We start from the raw sequence: 13,263 nt of genomic DNA on the forward strand, positions 1-13,263 counted from the left end.
CCTGACACATACAATACCCTTCCCCTTACCAATCTATTTAAAATATGGATTCCTGGTAATTTGGCTACCCTTCCCCCTAAATTGACTTGTAAATACGGGTATCAGTATGTATACAGGTATCAGTATATATTTCCGGAAGAAACTTTGTTTTGTATTAAGGATTCATAGTCTGATGTCTCTCGGTCCTGTGACAGGTCCTCAGTTATGTAAAAACAACAGTTCTTTGTTAAATGTTCCTTACAATGGTTTTAAACTAAAAGAGGGAGATTCAGGCTGGACATGAGGAAGGAATTGTTGTCCCTGAGGGTGGTGAGAGCCTGGCCCAGGTTGGCCGGAGAGGTGGTGGCTGAACCATCCCTGGAGACATCCCAGGCCAGGCTGGACGGGGCTCTGAGCACCCTGAGCTGGGTGAATCACAGAATCCCAGGATGTCAGGGGTTGAAGGGCCCTGGAAAGCTCATCCAGTGCAATCCCCCCATGGAGCAGGAACACCCAGATGAGGTTACACAGGAAGGTGTCCAGGCGGGTTGGAATGTCTGCACAGAAGGAGACTCCACAACCCCCTGGGCAGCCTGGGCCAGGCTCTGCCACCCTCACCACGAACAAGTTGCTTCTCACATTTAAGTGGAACCTCCTGTGTTCCAGTTTGCACCCATTGCCCCTTGTCCTGTCACTGGTTGTCACCAGAAGAGCCTGGCTCCATCCTCCTGACACTGCCCCTTTCCATCTTGATCCCCAGGAATGAGTCCCCCCTCAGTCTCCTCTTGTCCAGCTCCAGAGCCCCAGCTCCCTCAGCCTTTCCTCACACGGGAGATGCTCCACTCCCTGCAGCATCTTGGTGGCTGCGCTGGACTCTCTCCAGCAGTTCCCTGTCCTGCTGGAACTGAGAGGCCCAGAACTGGACATGATGATGATGTCCCTGAGGAGCTGGGAAAGTCCCTTCTGTAATAAATTTTGACTCGAAATTAACTTGAATAACAGAAATTTATTCCCGATGGATTTCAACGCAATAAGCAAAGACAGCGCTGGGCGGCCAAGGAGCCCTCACTGCTCCAGTGGCGCGCGCGGGAAAAACTTCTTCCGGCCTTTTACAGGGTCCCGGGTTCGCTGCTCAGAGTGCCACGTCACTCGTTCTTTCTGCGCATGCGTCCTCTGTTGCCAGGCGGTTAATCTACTATCTTCTCACCTACCCCTGCCCCCCCCACACCTTTAGAGGATCGAACATTTAAGGCAATTGCATAACAAAGGGCAGGGGCTTCCCATGTTGCACAATAACCCCTGAGCGTTTCCCTTTAAGAAGCTTTAATGAACAAACATCTCTCCTGCAGGGACGGGGCTCCCGGCCCGCACAAGATGGCGCCCGTGGCGTTGCCCCGGCAACAGCTGCGGGGCGAGCGGCGGCTCAGTGGGTGGGGCGCTTGGCAGGAAACGGCCGCGGGGGCGCTGAGGGGCATGCGGCCCCGCCTCAGACCGGCCCTGTCCGAACTCCTCCCGAGCCCTGTCCGAACCCTTTCCGAGTCAGTCCGCCATGGAGCTGGAGGATGACTTCGGTGAGGCTCGGGCTGCGATGTCGCGGGAGGAAGGGGGAAGAAGAAAGGCGGCCGCCGCCTGCAGTGGGTCTGTCTCCATCTCCGTGTGACTCAAGATTAAGTTCCAGCGGGTTTCTGGTTATTTGAACCGGGCCGGTGTTTTAGGTGGTTACCACAGCAGTTGTGGGGATGGGGTCTGGCTTTTAGGAAGTATCAGAATGAAGCAGCTGAGTGTTCCAACAACAGTTGTTAAATGTTCCTTACAATGGTTTTAAACTAAAAGAGGGACATTCAGGCTGGCCATGAGGAAGGAATTGTTGGCCCTGAGGGTGGTGAGAGCCTGGCCCAGGTTGGCCAGAGAGGTGGTGGCTGAACCATCCCTGGAGACATCCCAGGCCAGGCTGGACGGGGCTCTGAGCACCCTGAGCTGGGTGAATCACAGAATCCCAGAATGTGAGGGGTTGGAAGGGCCCTGGAAAGCTCATCCAGTGCAATCCCCCCATGGAGCAGGAACACCCAGATGAGGTTACACAGGAAGGTGTCCAGGCGGGTTGGAATGTCTGCAGAGAAGGAGACTCCACAACCCCCTGGGCTGGTGCCTCAGCCGCACCCACACACTTGGGGCTGTTGTGGGTTTGTATCTCCATGAAGTGTGGCTGTGGGCCAGTCTCAGTTGCACATGGCTTTGCTGTGGTGTCTTGGGGGCTTTGCACATTGCAGCCGTGTGTTAACTGCATCTGTTTACTTATTTTTGTGTTTGCTGGTTTATATACTGTGGCGAGGGCTTTCCTCTTGCTCTACTGCTCATTTCTGCTGCCTTTTATTGATAACACGCTCAGTCTGATCTTGTCTTGAGTCCGTTCAGAGAGAGGAAACCCCTCTGAATCCTCTGCGATGGCTGAACCAGTCCAAAGCTTGTCAATCCTTCTTAATAATGAAGAATTCTCTGGTTTTTGGCTGTTCAAATGGCCTGAGCTGGCTAATGGAGGTGAGAGGTGCTCACAGAGCTGACAGCGCTGAACAGCTGAGATGAAAGAAGGATGAAGTCTGTCCTTCCTTCCGTCCGTCCTTCTTAGTGGTTCACAGCATGAAGCTGTGACTTGTGGAGCAACATCTTAACTAACTGTCAGCCTCTGGGTTCATATCTGTCCCCAACGTGGCCGTTGGGACAACTGAGCAGCACTGGATGGGTAAGAGGAGGGGGTGTGATGGCAGGAGAGAGGCCAAACAGCAGCAGCTGGTATGTACCCTGTTTCCCTGAAAATAAGACAATTTTTTGCTCCAAAAGGTGCTTACTTTTTTTTCATGTATAGCTGCCTGGACACTATTTAAATTGACTTTTTTATGAACTGTAACTAGGGCTTATTTTTGGAGCAGGGCTTATATTTCGAGCGTCCTCAAAAATCCTGAGAAATCATGCTTGGGCTTATTTTCAGGGAAACAGGGTATCTCGACCTGGCTGTTGAGCACCACTGCATGGGTAAGAGAAGGGGGCGTGATGGCAGGAGAGAGGCTGAACGGCAGAAGCTGGTACTGAGATCTCTTTAAGCTGCTGTGTAATCTAATCCTAAATGCGCTAAAAGCTGCTGCAAAAAGATTGCCAGAGCAGAAGGGATGGGAAAAGCCCGGCTGGCTCCCTGTGCCAATATAACAGGCTCAGGCAGGATCTCTCAGTAAAGCAAATTTTATTAACGATTTTGCAAGACCAGGTGCTCTATGTAATGTTGGCACATGAAACAGGGTAAAAAGCCGCTGCTTGTATCCCCCCCAAATCCCAGTTGCAAATTCCCTCCCTGTACCCCTCTGGCTGGGTATTGCAGGGTTTGCAGACTATCCGACACTTCCCAGATGTCCTGCCTCAGTTTACCTATCCCACTATTCTAATTCCAACCTCCCAGTATTTATTTATTTCCATTTTAGGTGTGGTTTTTGGCGCTCTGGCAAACCTTCCCCTGGCTTAACTTCTAACCACAGGAATCAATTTGCATTCCTTAATTAGCTCTAAGAGGCTTTGTTTTACATACAGGGTCTGGTCGCCGGATGTATCTCAGTCTTTATCAGGTTTCAAATGGACAGTTGCAAAACCAACATTCCTCCTTCAGTGGCTCCTTACATGTAGCCCACAAACAGACCCACAGGCAGCAGAGACCAGTGTCTCCTGGCTGCCTCACTGAGAATATGGAAATGTGGGGGTTTTGTATATATATTAACATTTATAGGTAAAATATATTAAAATATAGATGAATAAAAATTTATATAATGTCTGCATGCACTCATGCTGCTCCAGGGTTCAGGTGGTTTAGCCAGTTTAGTAACTCCTCAGCTCTTAAATAATTGCATGACTTATGAAAAATTTCACTTCGAAGTCACCGTGGCGGACACGCTAAATTGCCTGGTGTTCTTTCTCCAGAAAAACCAGCTGTTGGTCAAAAACAGACTTGGTTCAGACTGAGGATGCTCCTGAGGGCACTGGTGGGTGTGTGCTCGTCCCACTGATTCTCCTCTGGGATGGCTGGTAAAGCTCTGCTGTCCTCGTTCGCTCGGAGTGAGCGTGGTGACCTACTGAACACAGTAACGTAAAGAGTTGTTATGCTCAGTGCTGCTGGCTGTTCTCTGTTTTAACCAACATCCCAGTCACTGCAAACTTCAAAATGAATTTGTTTGGTTATGCAAAACAGGTACCAGCCTTATTGAATGGTTTCAAAATAAGAACAACTGGTTTAACTTTCTGAGATCACAGCCCTGATGTGGTGGTGAGGTGGTTTTTTTTCCAACTTTGCTGTGCTGCTGATGCTTGATCTTGTCTCTTAATTCATTTGTTCGTTATTTTTCTTTCCTCTCTCTCTGTTCTTCCATTCTACTAGATGCTTTGGATCCAGAGCGATTAATACAGTGTCCGTATAATAAGTATCATCAAATCCGAGCCTGTCGGTTCCCCTACCACATTGTGAAGTGTCGGAAGGTAAGCGGGACTGCAGGACAAGGCACCGAACGGGAGGAATTCTGTGCATGTAAATGACATGCACGTTCTCATTCTTGTTGCATTTTCTGTCTGGAGCAAGTTCCTGACAAATAGCCTTGTTTGGCCTTTATTTCATACCATTTTTTTATTTGTTTAGTAATAGCTTCAAGTACATATTCATTCACCCAAGACTAATTTGACCTTGTTGAAAGGAGATAGGTTGTTCCTGGTAGGTCAGGGAGGAAATTCTGGTCTCTTCCAGCAGCTCACACAAGTTCATATACATTTTTTTCCTTTTGAAGTTGAAAAGGGAACTCAGTCTGAGTTATGAGCATCCGTTCTTGCTCATGTTGTGATGCTGCAATTCATTCTTGAAGTGCTGGAAATGCAACTGCATAGCAGGGTTTGGGTTTGTTGTTTTTATGGGGGGGCAGGGGGGTCAGTGTTGGTTGGTTGGTTTTGTTTGTTTGGTGTTGGTGTTGTTTTTTCTCCTGTATAACTGTTTAATGTGCATTTGGTAGAAACTGCACATCCTGAGCTCAGCACATATGGGAGAGGTTTGTTTCTTTTCCCCTCTCCATCTTTTATCCAGAATCTCACTACAAATAATTCAGTAGGAAGCATTCCTTCCTTTTTATTCCTCTCTTGTCCTCATGGTTTGTTTTATTTAAACCTGTCCAGTGTTAGCACCTGACTGAGCTTTGGGGTTTTGCTGAGACCTCGTAAAACCCACTTGTAACCAATAAGTTTGCCAATGTGTTTTTAAAACAGTACAGCAGTGCTGCACCTTCCAGTTAAGATGTGTTAGTAGGGTTTGTGTCCTGCTACCAGTACTTGCAAACAACTCATTTTGATGGTATTAGAGCCTTAAAAAACATTAAGTAACTAGTGAAAGGGGTGAGCAGGGCTAAGTGACAAATACCTCCATCTTTCCAGCGTATGAGGGGCTGAAATTTTCCTTGTTGACCCTCTGCAATTTTTGGCAAGAATGAGCTGGGTGAACAATGTTGGCAAGTAAACTTTTAACTGTGTTGGTTTTGTCCTTATCTTGCATAACTGATGACCAGACAGTTTTGGCAAGTTTACCTGGTTAGGAGAGTGAGGTGAGCGATCAGACACAGTTGGTGTCTGTAAGTCATTAGCAGAAGGTTTTGAGGATTATCATCTGATCCATCTGAAGACGCCACTGCGTAATTATTCGCAGTGGCAAGCACCTAGGCAGAGATTATCCTTTTTGCGTGGTGTTTTGTTGAATTCCCTTTGCATTCCCTTTGCATAAAATCCACTTAAACGCTTCCTCCTGCCTCGGCTTCCCATCGCTTTGTGCAGCAGTCGTGTATCGGTGGTGGAGGAGCCGCTGCCTCGAGCAGCGTCTGTACCAGGCATTTCTGCCTCGGGTGCCAATCTGGTCCCTGACCAGCGGAGCCGCGTCAGCCAGAACCAGGTCAGCACTGGGACAGTGGTAAATTGTGCCTTTCCCAGTAAATGCAGCATCATTTGCAGCGGGTCAACTATTAATAATTTACCGTAGCGACAGCTGAGTGCTGCAAGTAGAACCTGTGTGATCAAGTTTTACTTGAACAATAAACCTGAAGTACCAAAGCGTGCAGGTGGAATGCTACCAACTCCCTAGCTGTTTCAAAAGGTTTAAGGAATTTCTCTGCCTTCGTGCCTGTTTTTAAAATATCTCAACGGTTTGGATTTGCCTAACATCTCTCTCCTGTTGTGTTTAAAATAGTTTCATCTGTGATTTAAACCATGCAGCCGTATTGCCAGCGTAGGGAGTTTAGCTGAGGGCATATTGCATTTCAGCTGGCTCAGTTTCTCACTGAATTGTGATTTAAAGAACAGTAACTTTTATTTCCTTTGTGTTTTAGTAAGCATCTGAACAATGTATTGCCATTTTTTGTTTACTTTTTATTTAAAGCAACATCAGAAATATCCTTGGATTTTTTTTTTCTATGGATTAGCAAAAGGTAAGTGAACTTGAGAGATATAGCACATGATTTTTGGTTTTCCCTTGTCTAGAGCTATCCTGAAGTTGCAAAGGAATTGGCCACATGCCCCTTCAACGCTCGCCATCTGGTTCCTCGGGCTGACCTCAGCGATCACATAAAGAAGTGCAATGACAAAGGGTTCATTGAGCAAGACATAGGTAAGAGAACCACCCGTGCTCTGAGATGTTTGTTCATCCTGGGGACTGAGGTCTCCTGTTGGTAAGTATTGCTCATAGAACAAACAAAAAGTGAGAGTCAAATTATTGTCTGTAGTTTTGTGTGACACAGCAGCTTTGGGAAAACTTGAGTCCTGCTTTGATTCATTGGGTAGGTTCATGGGAATGTTGCAGGTGCTCCTGGAAAGCCTTGTAGTTATTTTGTTACCAGGCTTATTGAATAAAAAGGTTGTACTCTAGATGGTGCACACTGAAGTTCCTCCAGCAGGAGCTGGGATGCTTTGATGACCAGAAGGACAGGCTCTTCTTTTTGTGGAGCTGATCTCCCTTTGGGGCTTGACCACTGGTGCCATGGGGAGAGTTGGTTTCTGCCAAACACATGTCTAAGCTCTGGGAACCCATGCAGCTCTTCTCCTCCTGGGCAACCTGAGCACTTCTCTCCCACCAAGAGATGGGGCAGCTCCTCTTCCAGGGTGCTCTGCTGCTGAACTTGCTTCATCTGCCATACAATTCAGATTTCAGTCTCGTACCCAATGAGACAAAGTGAAGGGGCTGCCCCAAAGCCCCAAAATATTTAGGAAGGTATCCTGTACTACGCAGTGTCCTCTCCACCCCCTGTGGTGGCTCTTTATTGCCACACTGCAGAGCAAATAGATGGTTTTCCCTCTTCTGTAGAGTTGCACCAGGGCTGGCAGCAATGCCTGCATCCGTGTGAGCAGGTTTCCTCTAAACTCAAGCATTCCTGCCACAGAGTTCCAGGGTGCAGAGTCTTCTCCTGTTCATTGAAAAAGATGAACTCAAAGTTGCTCAGTTTCACATCAGTATCTGGCTCCTGAGTGTACCTAATGTGCTTGCATCGTGCGGGGTTTCCTCTAAAGCCAAGAGCTGTTTTGCAGCTTGATCCAAAGCACTTAAAGCACCTCCCTTACGAGGAAAGGCTGAGGGAGCTGGGGCTCTTGAGCTTGCAGAAGAGGAGACTGAGGGGTGACTCATTCATGGGGATCAATATGGAAAGGGGGAGTGTCAGGAGGATGGAGCCAGGCTCTTCTGGGTGACAACCAGTGACAGGACAAGGGGCAATGGGTGCAAACTCGAACACAGGAGGTTCCACTTAAAGATGAGAAGAAACTTGTTGGGGGTGAGGGTGGCAGAGCCTGGCCCAGGCTGCCCAGGGGGGTTGTGGAGTCTCCTGCTCTGCAGACATTCCAACCTGCCTGGACACCTTCCTGTGTAACCTCATCTGGGTGTTCCTGCTCCATGGGGGGATTGCACTGGGTGATCTAACATTCTGGGATTCTGTAATGCTTCTGAAGTGGAATTGACTGCTAATCACTTCGTTTTCTCTCTTCCTGAAGTGAATGAGTCCTCTGGCTCCCAGAGAGAGCAGATGAGTGCTGTGAGCACATGGCAGGCACCTCCCTGCGACGAAGACTGGGAAACAGGTGAGGAACTTCTCCATCTGCCACACTGCTGCCTTCTCCCTGGTCCTGTCCTTCAACTCCACTTGGGACAGCGTGAGTCCAGGGATGCTGTTCACGGAGGTCTCACTTGTAGGGCACCTTGTGTATGCTCATTCCTGAAAAAACAGATCTCTGCCCCCAGCGGGCTATTTTTGATATAGAGGACTATTCAACATGCCTGTCATAACTGACATGGAAGCATATCATAGAATGTCCTGAGTTGGAAGGGACCCACAGGATCATGGAGTCCAACTCCCGTCCATGCACAGGACACCCCACAGGTCACCCCGTGTGTCTGAGGACGTTGTCCAGTCTCTTCTTGAACACTGTCAGGTTGGGGCCGTGACACCTCCCTGGGGAGCCTGTTCAGTGTCCAGCACCTCTGGGTGAAGAACCTTTTCCTCATGTCCCACTGACCCTCCCTGGCACATCTTCCTGCCATTCCCTGCTACATATTCCTAAACACCTGCCTCTTCCCATATAGGCTTTTGTCCTTTATGTGCAATGATGACAATGTTTATGTTCCTCATTTAAATGACAGTGAAGGCAACACATTCATCATTAGATCAACTTGTACTCATGTGCAAATATGACACAATCTGATGGTGGTTGCTGGAGTTTCTTAGTTCGGAGCCACAACATCTGTTTCCTTTTGCAGAGTCGCTGGAACAGTCAGATCCTCCTTTCATTTGGGGCATGACCAATTCTGGCATAAACAGGTAATGAGTGCGAGTTTGATTCTTTACAACAATGTTTTGTGTAGAGGAATGTTGCAGCCTCCTCCCAGCCTGGATGGCCGGACACGGGCTGACTTTGCTGCTGTGCAAACCCTGGGAGAAAGGGGTGCGGATGAACAGGGAACGTTCTTAGGATGCTGGTTTTGTGTCACTCGTTTTCGGATATAACTGACCCATGCAAGAGAAGGAAGCATTCAGGAACGTAGATACTCTGTGCTCCCATATGCATGTGGCAGGGTGCCCTTCCTGACCGTGGCCTGTGTTCAACTCCTGCTGGATATCTGGCCAATATACAGGGGAGAAATGTGCTGAGCCTTTGTGCTGGCTTTGGAAATGTGGCCAGGAGCCTCCATCTGGAGCCTTTTCAAACAGTCACTGAGCTTCTCTGGTCAGCAAGCAGTCCCTTGTGACTTCCAGTCACCTTAGACTGTGCTGTCATTGGGGGCCTATGTGAGCAGAAATCCCCTCCTCTTGCCCTTTGCAAAGCATAAACGCAGTTTGGGTTTGGGGGAGCAAGGAGCTTAATGGCCATCGGTGAACTGAATAGAGCTGTCTTGACTGGTTGCACTGATCCAACAGTGGATCATGGTTGCAGGCTGTGCACGAGATCTGGTGACAAAACCAGAGTTGCCACAGCGTGGTTTAGGGTCTGTCTAAGCCCATATGCAATGGCCATCCTGCACCTGACAGCTCTGCAGTTCTGCATGGGCTCAAACATGATAAACCTCTCCTTCCACAGCAAGACATCTGATTTCACTTGTTAACACTTTTTGGAAAACTTTGTAGTGTTTAGAGCGTACGTCGCTCTTCTAAGCACCACCACCTCCAAGTGGCAAAGTACCATCCCCTTGTGTCCCTGCTCCCCTCCACCCTATAGCAAAATGCATAAATTTGAGCAAGCGCATTTGTCAGGAGAAGTAACTAAAGTCTTTCAGTTCCAGTGCCACCTTTGAAAAAAAGAACTGCTTGCCTTCGAGGGTCCGTGCCCCTGGGTCCTTCCCGTACTCTGCATCATGGAAAGGCTGTAAGTACTACACGTGCGGCATTGGCACTGTGACTTCTGAAGGTGGTGACAGCTGCTGACAACTCTGGCTGCCCCGTTGCTTCATGGCCACCACTGCACGGACCAGAGGGGTGGTGTATAACACCTGCCTTCTTGAGAGCACCTTCTGAGGGCATCTGATGCTTAGATCATACTCTGTATCCTTTCTTTGAAGCATCCTCTGTATTCTTTATTTCATATTCTTTACAGTGGTCTGACTTACACAGCCCCACACCCACATAGAATCAGGGAATGTCCTGAGTTGGAGAGACCCACAGGATCCTGGATTCCAACTCCTGTCCCTGCACAGGACACCCCACAGGTCACCCCGTGTGTCTGAGGACGTTGTCCAGTCTCTTCTTGAACACTGTCAGGTTGGGCCGTGACACCTCCCTGGGGAGCCTGTTCAGTGTCCAGCACCTCTGGGTGAAGAACCTTTTCCTCATGTCCCACTGACCCTCCCTGGCTCATCTTCTGCCATTCCCTGGGCTCTGTCACTGTCACAGAGCAGAGCTCACCCTGCCCCTCCTGCTCCTGCTGAACCTGCAGCCCATGAGCTCTGCCCTCAGTCTGCTCTGCTCCAGCTGAACAAACCCAGGGACTCCAGCCGCTCCTCACACGGCTTCCCCTCCAAACCTTCACCAACTTCGTAGGCTCCTCTTGGACACTCTCCAGTAGCTTTATATCTTTTTTATGCTGTGGCACCCAGACCTGCACACAGTGCTCTAGGTGAGGCTGCTCCACTGCAGGGTAGAGCCACTTTGTCTCTCTAAACCAGTCCTCCACACCACCCTCACTCACCCCTTTCACCTCCATGTACCCACCCCACACTTAACCAAATTATTTCCTTGCTTTGTGCAACTCTGCTCACTGTCAGACACAGCCAGCTCAGAGCAGGACTGAACTAGGGCTGCTTAAACCTGCACTACTGGGGAAGAAGCGATCAGGCTACATCTGGAGGTGGGTGGGAGGGAGGGAGCTGCTTCTGCTGAAGTGCCTGATGCTGAAATCCCAGACTGTTATTTGCTGTTAACAGCAAAGCAAAAACTTAAAGGTGCTTTGAGGAATGACTGTCTTGTTTGCCAGTTGGAGCAACTAAACCTGGTACTTCCCGGGCTTTGCAGTCAGGGCTTCTGCACAGTTGTGTAATTGCCATAGGGTCAGGTTGTATTTGCCAAACCAAACTGAAATGTCAGTTGTTGAGAAGTGTTGTTGCCAAGTGCTACGTCAGCATAGGCCACTCTTGCTTGGGGCAGTGGAGGAAATTCTTGTGTTTTTCTCCATCTCGTGCTAAAAATGTGTCTTGTCCTTTTCAGAGTTTGGAGTGCGAGTGTCTCTTCTCCCCGAAGTTCATTCCCTCCCAGGACTCAGTGACTCTCTTCCCAAGACCACAGAGCTCCTGCAATCAGCAGATATTCCCTGGACCTAATGGCAGGACTCTGTGGATTGGCTGTTGCTGCATGACATGTTTTTGCAAAACTTGAGTTTTAAAAACTATCCTTGGTTGCCAAGTCTTTCTCCCAAGCACTTGTTTCACAAATTAACCTAATCTTCATTTGGTGAGCGTTATTACTGTTATTGAGTAAATGGGCTGATATATTTATGCAACGCCAACTTGGAAATCCTCACTCCTTGGACAGGAATTGGCAAGTCAGGTCAGGTCACTTCTTAAATGGCAGCACTGATGATCTGCAAAGTTGTTTGTTTGCTCCAGTGATCTGGACAGAACTCTTTTGAAGTTGGGATCAGTTTTAAGTGGCAGGCGTGGAGAAGAGGGGTGATTTTAAGTAGAGGAGGTGGGGTCTGATTAGGTTCCTAATTATAGAAGCGATAGTGGGGAACAGAACAGCATGAGGTTGCATGTATCACTAAAATCTTGTCCCTTAGCACGTGCGTTTGCAAAAGAGGCCCCTTCAGAGTTTGTACTTAAGGTGTTTTGTGCTAATTAAACAAAGGGTTGCAATTATGCCTAGGGATTGCAATGCCCTGTAAAATGGCAGATTTGTGTGAATTCAGGCCTTGGTGTGGTATGAACTATTATAGTCCCATTTCAGCGAAGGTCAGGAACCAACCACCAGAGGAATTTCTAGGAATTTGAACCCTGCACCTACAAAGCAGCGCTACATATTCCGGCTTTCAGGTGTAATTATAGGGCGTCTGGAGCGATTTCTGTGCGACTTTTACGGGACACTTGTGAGAACATTTGGTCGTTTGCTGGGGAGGCGCAGAAAATGTTCACTGGGGTGAGCTGTGGTCACAACATCTGCAGCTGGTGAACTCACATTTGAGGGCCTGTTAGAGCCTGGAGAGCGTAAAGTAAATTCTGAGAGTTTCTCTGGTACGTAAAGCAGCTGAGACTTCCTACTGCGTAATGTTTAATTAATATCATCTGGATCAGCCAAAACTAGAAGTATTTCTATGTCCATGTATGTTTTGCTTTTCATCTTGTCGGTGTCTGCGTTTATGCACATAGGGTATGTAAAGTGGACAGTTTGGGTTTTAAACTACATTTGTCATCTGTCTCCTTCCTAGAAAACGTCCCGATCGCACCTTTGCAGCTTCAAACCTGAACCCCTGTCATGTAGGTGCCTGGTGCTTTGAGCCATATGGTAACGAGGAATCCTCTGTGAATTCACTACGATACACATAATGCCACACAGGTGAAGTTTAAAGGGTGTACTTAAGTATTTGTGTAGTTTCCAGCAGAGTTTTATAGTTTTCTAACACTTAAAATACGTTTGAGAGCTCTAATGTAACTGTTCTTTGTTGTGGAGGTGTGGGGAGGTAGGAATGCTCTTAATCACAAAAAATACACATTTGGGACTGTGTAGATGTTTGGATCAAGCGGTATGTTTCTGAAAAGGGGTGCAAAGTACAAATGGGGTCTAAATGTACAAACACAAAACACTTAAGAAACCAGGTATGGTGTTTGTCTAGAAAGAAATTAATGCCTTTCACGTTTTGAAAAGAATGTTCCTCAAAATACTGAACTTTCACCAATGTAAAATACATGTTGACTACTGTGCAAAATTAGGATTATTTTCAAGTTAGGTTCTGTGAAACGTTCTTGTTGGCAATTTAGAATAAAAATGTTACAAATGCTGTTGGACTCATATTTCTGAAAGGTATCTGTAGTGACTGGTACTCCTGTTGAATACATAAATGCTTACATAGTAAACCCTCCATTCTACCTTCATTTAATTATTGGTTTTGTCACTTTGAAGGAAAGTGGTGACAAATATCAGCTGCTTGATTGTTTGTGGTATAACTGCAGCAGCTTATTTGCAGGATTCATGGGCCAGAGCACTATAATTTTACAGATAGGTGCCATAATTGGGCCCCATTACTGTAAGTTCCTAT

The 13,263-nt window shown here is 47.7% G+C and overlaps 1 protein-coding gene across 3 annotated transcripts; it reads left to right on the plus strand.

Annotated features, from left to right (window-relative positions):
* Window positions 1–1,460: 1,460 nt before the first annotated feature.
* LOC309448959 (gametocyte-specific factor 1-like) lies at window positions 1,461–13,000 on the plus strand. Of its 3 annotated transcripts, none has more exons than XM_082070847.1 (7): window positions 1,461–1,550; window positions 4,394–4,491; window positions 6,520–6,646; window positions 8,020–8,106; window positions 8,783–8,843; window positions 9,797–9,885; window positions 11,220–13,000. In XM_082070847.1, coding segments are annotated over exons 1-7 (486 nt in total). In that variant the 5' UTR covers window positions 1,461–1,528; the 3' UTR covers window positions 11,222–13,000. The 3 variants fall into 3 exon arrangements, with proteins under 3 accessions (XP_081926973.1, XP_081926971.1, XP_081926972.1); XM_082070845.1 differs by having other exon boundaries at window positions 1,527–1,617; XM_082070846.1 differs by having other exon boundaries at window positions 1,527–1,617; window positions 9,803–9,885.
* The last annotated feature ends 263 nt before the right edge of the window (window positions 13,001–13,263 follow it).

This window comes from Streptopelia decaocto (genome assembly GCF_964273445.1).
Source record: "Streptopelia decaocto genome assembly, chromosome: 22".
Lineage (NCBI taxonomy): Eukaryota > Metazoa > Chordata > Aves > Columbiformes > Columbidae > Streptopelia > Streptopelia decaocto.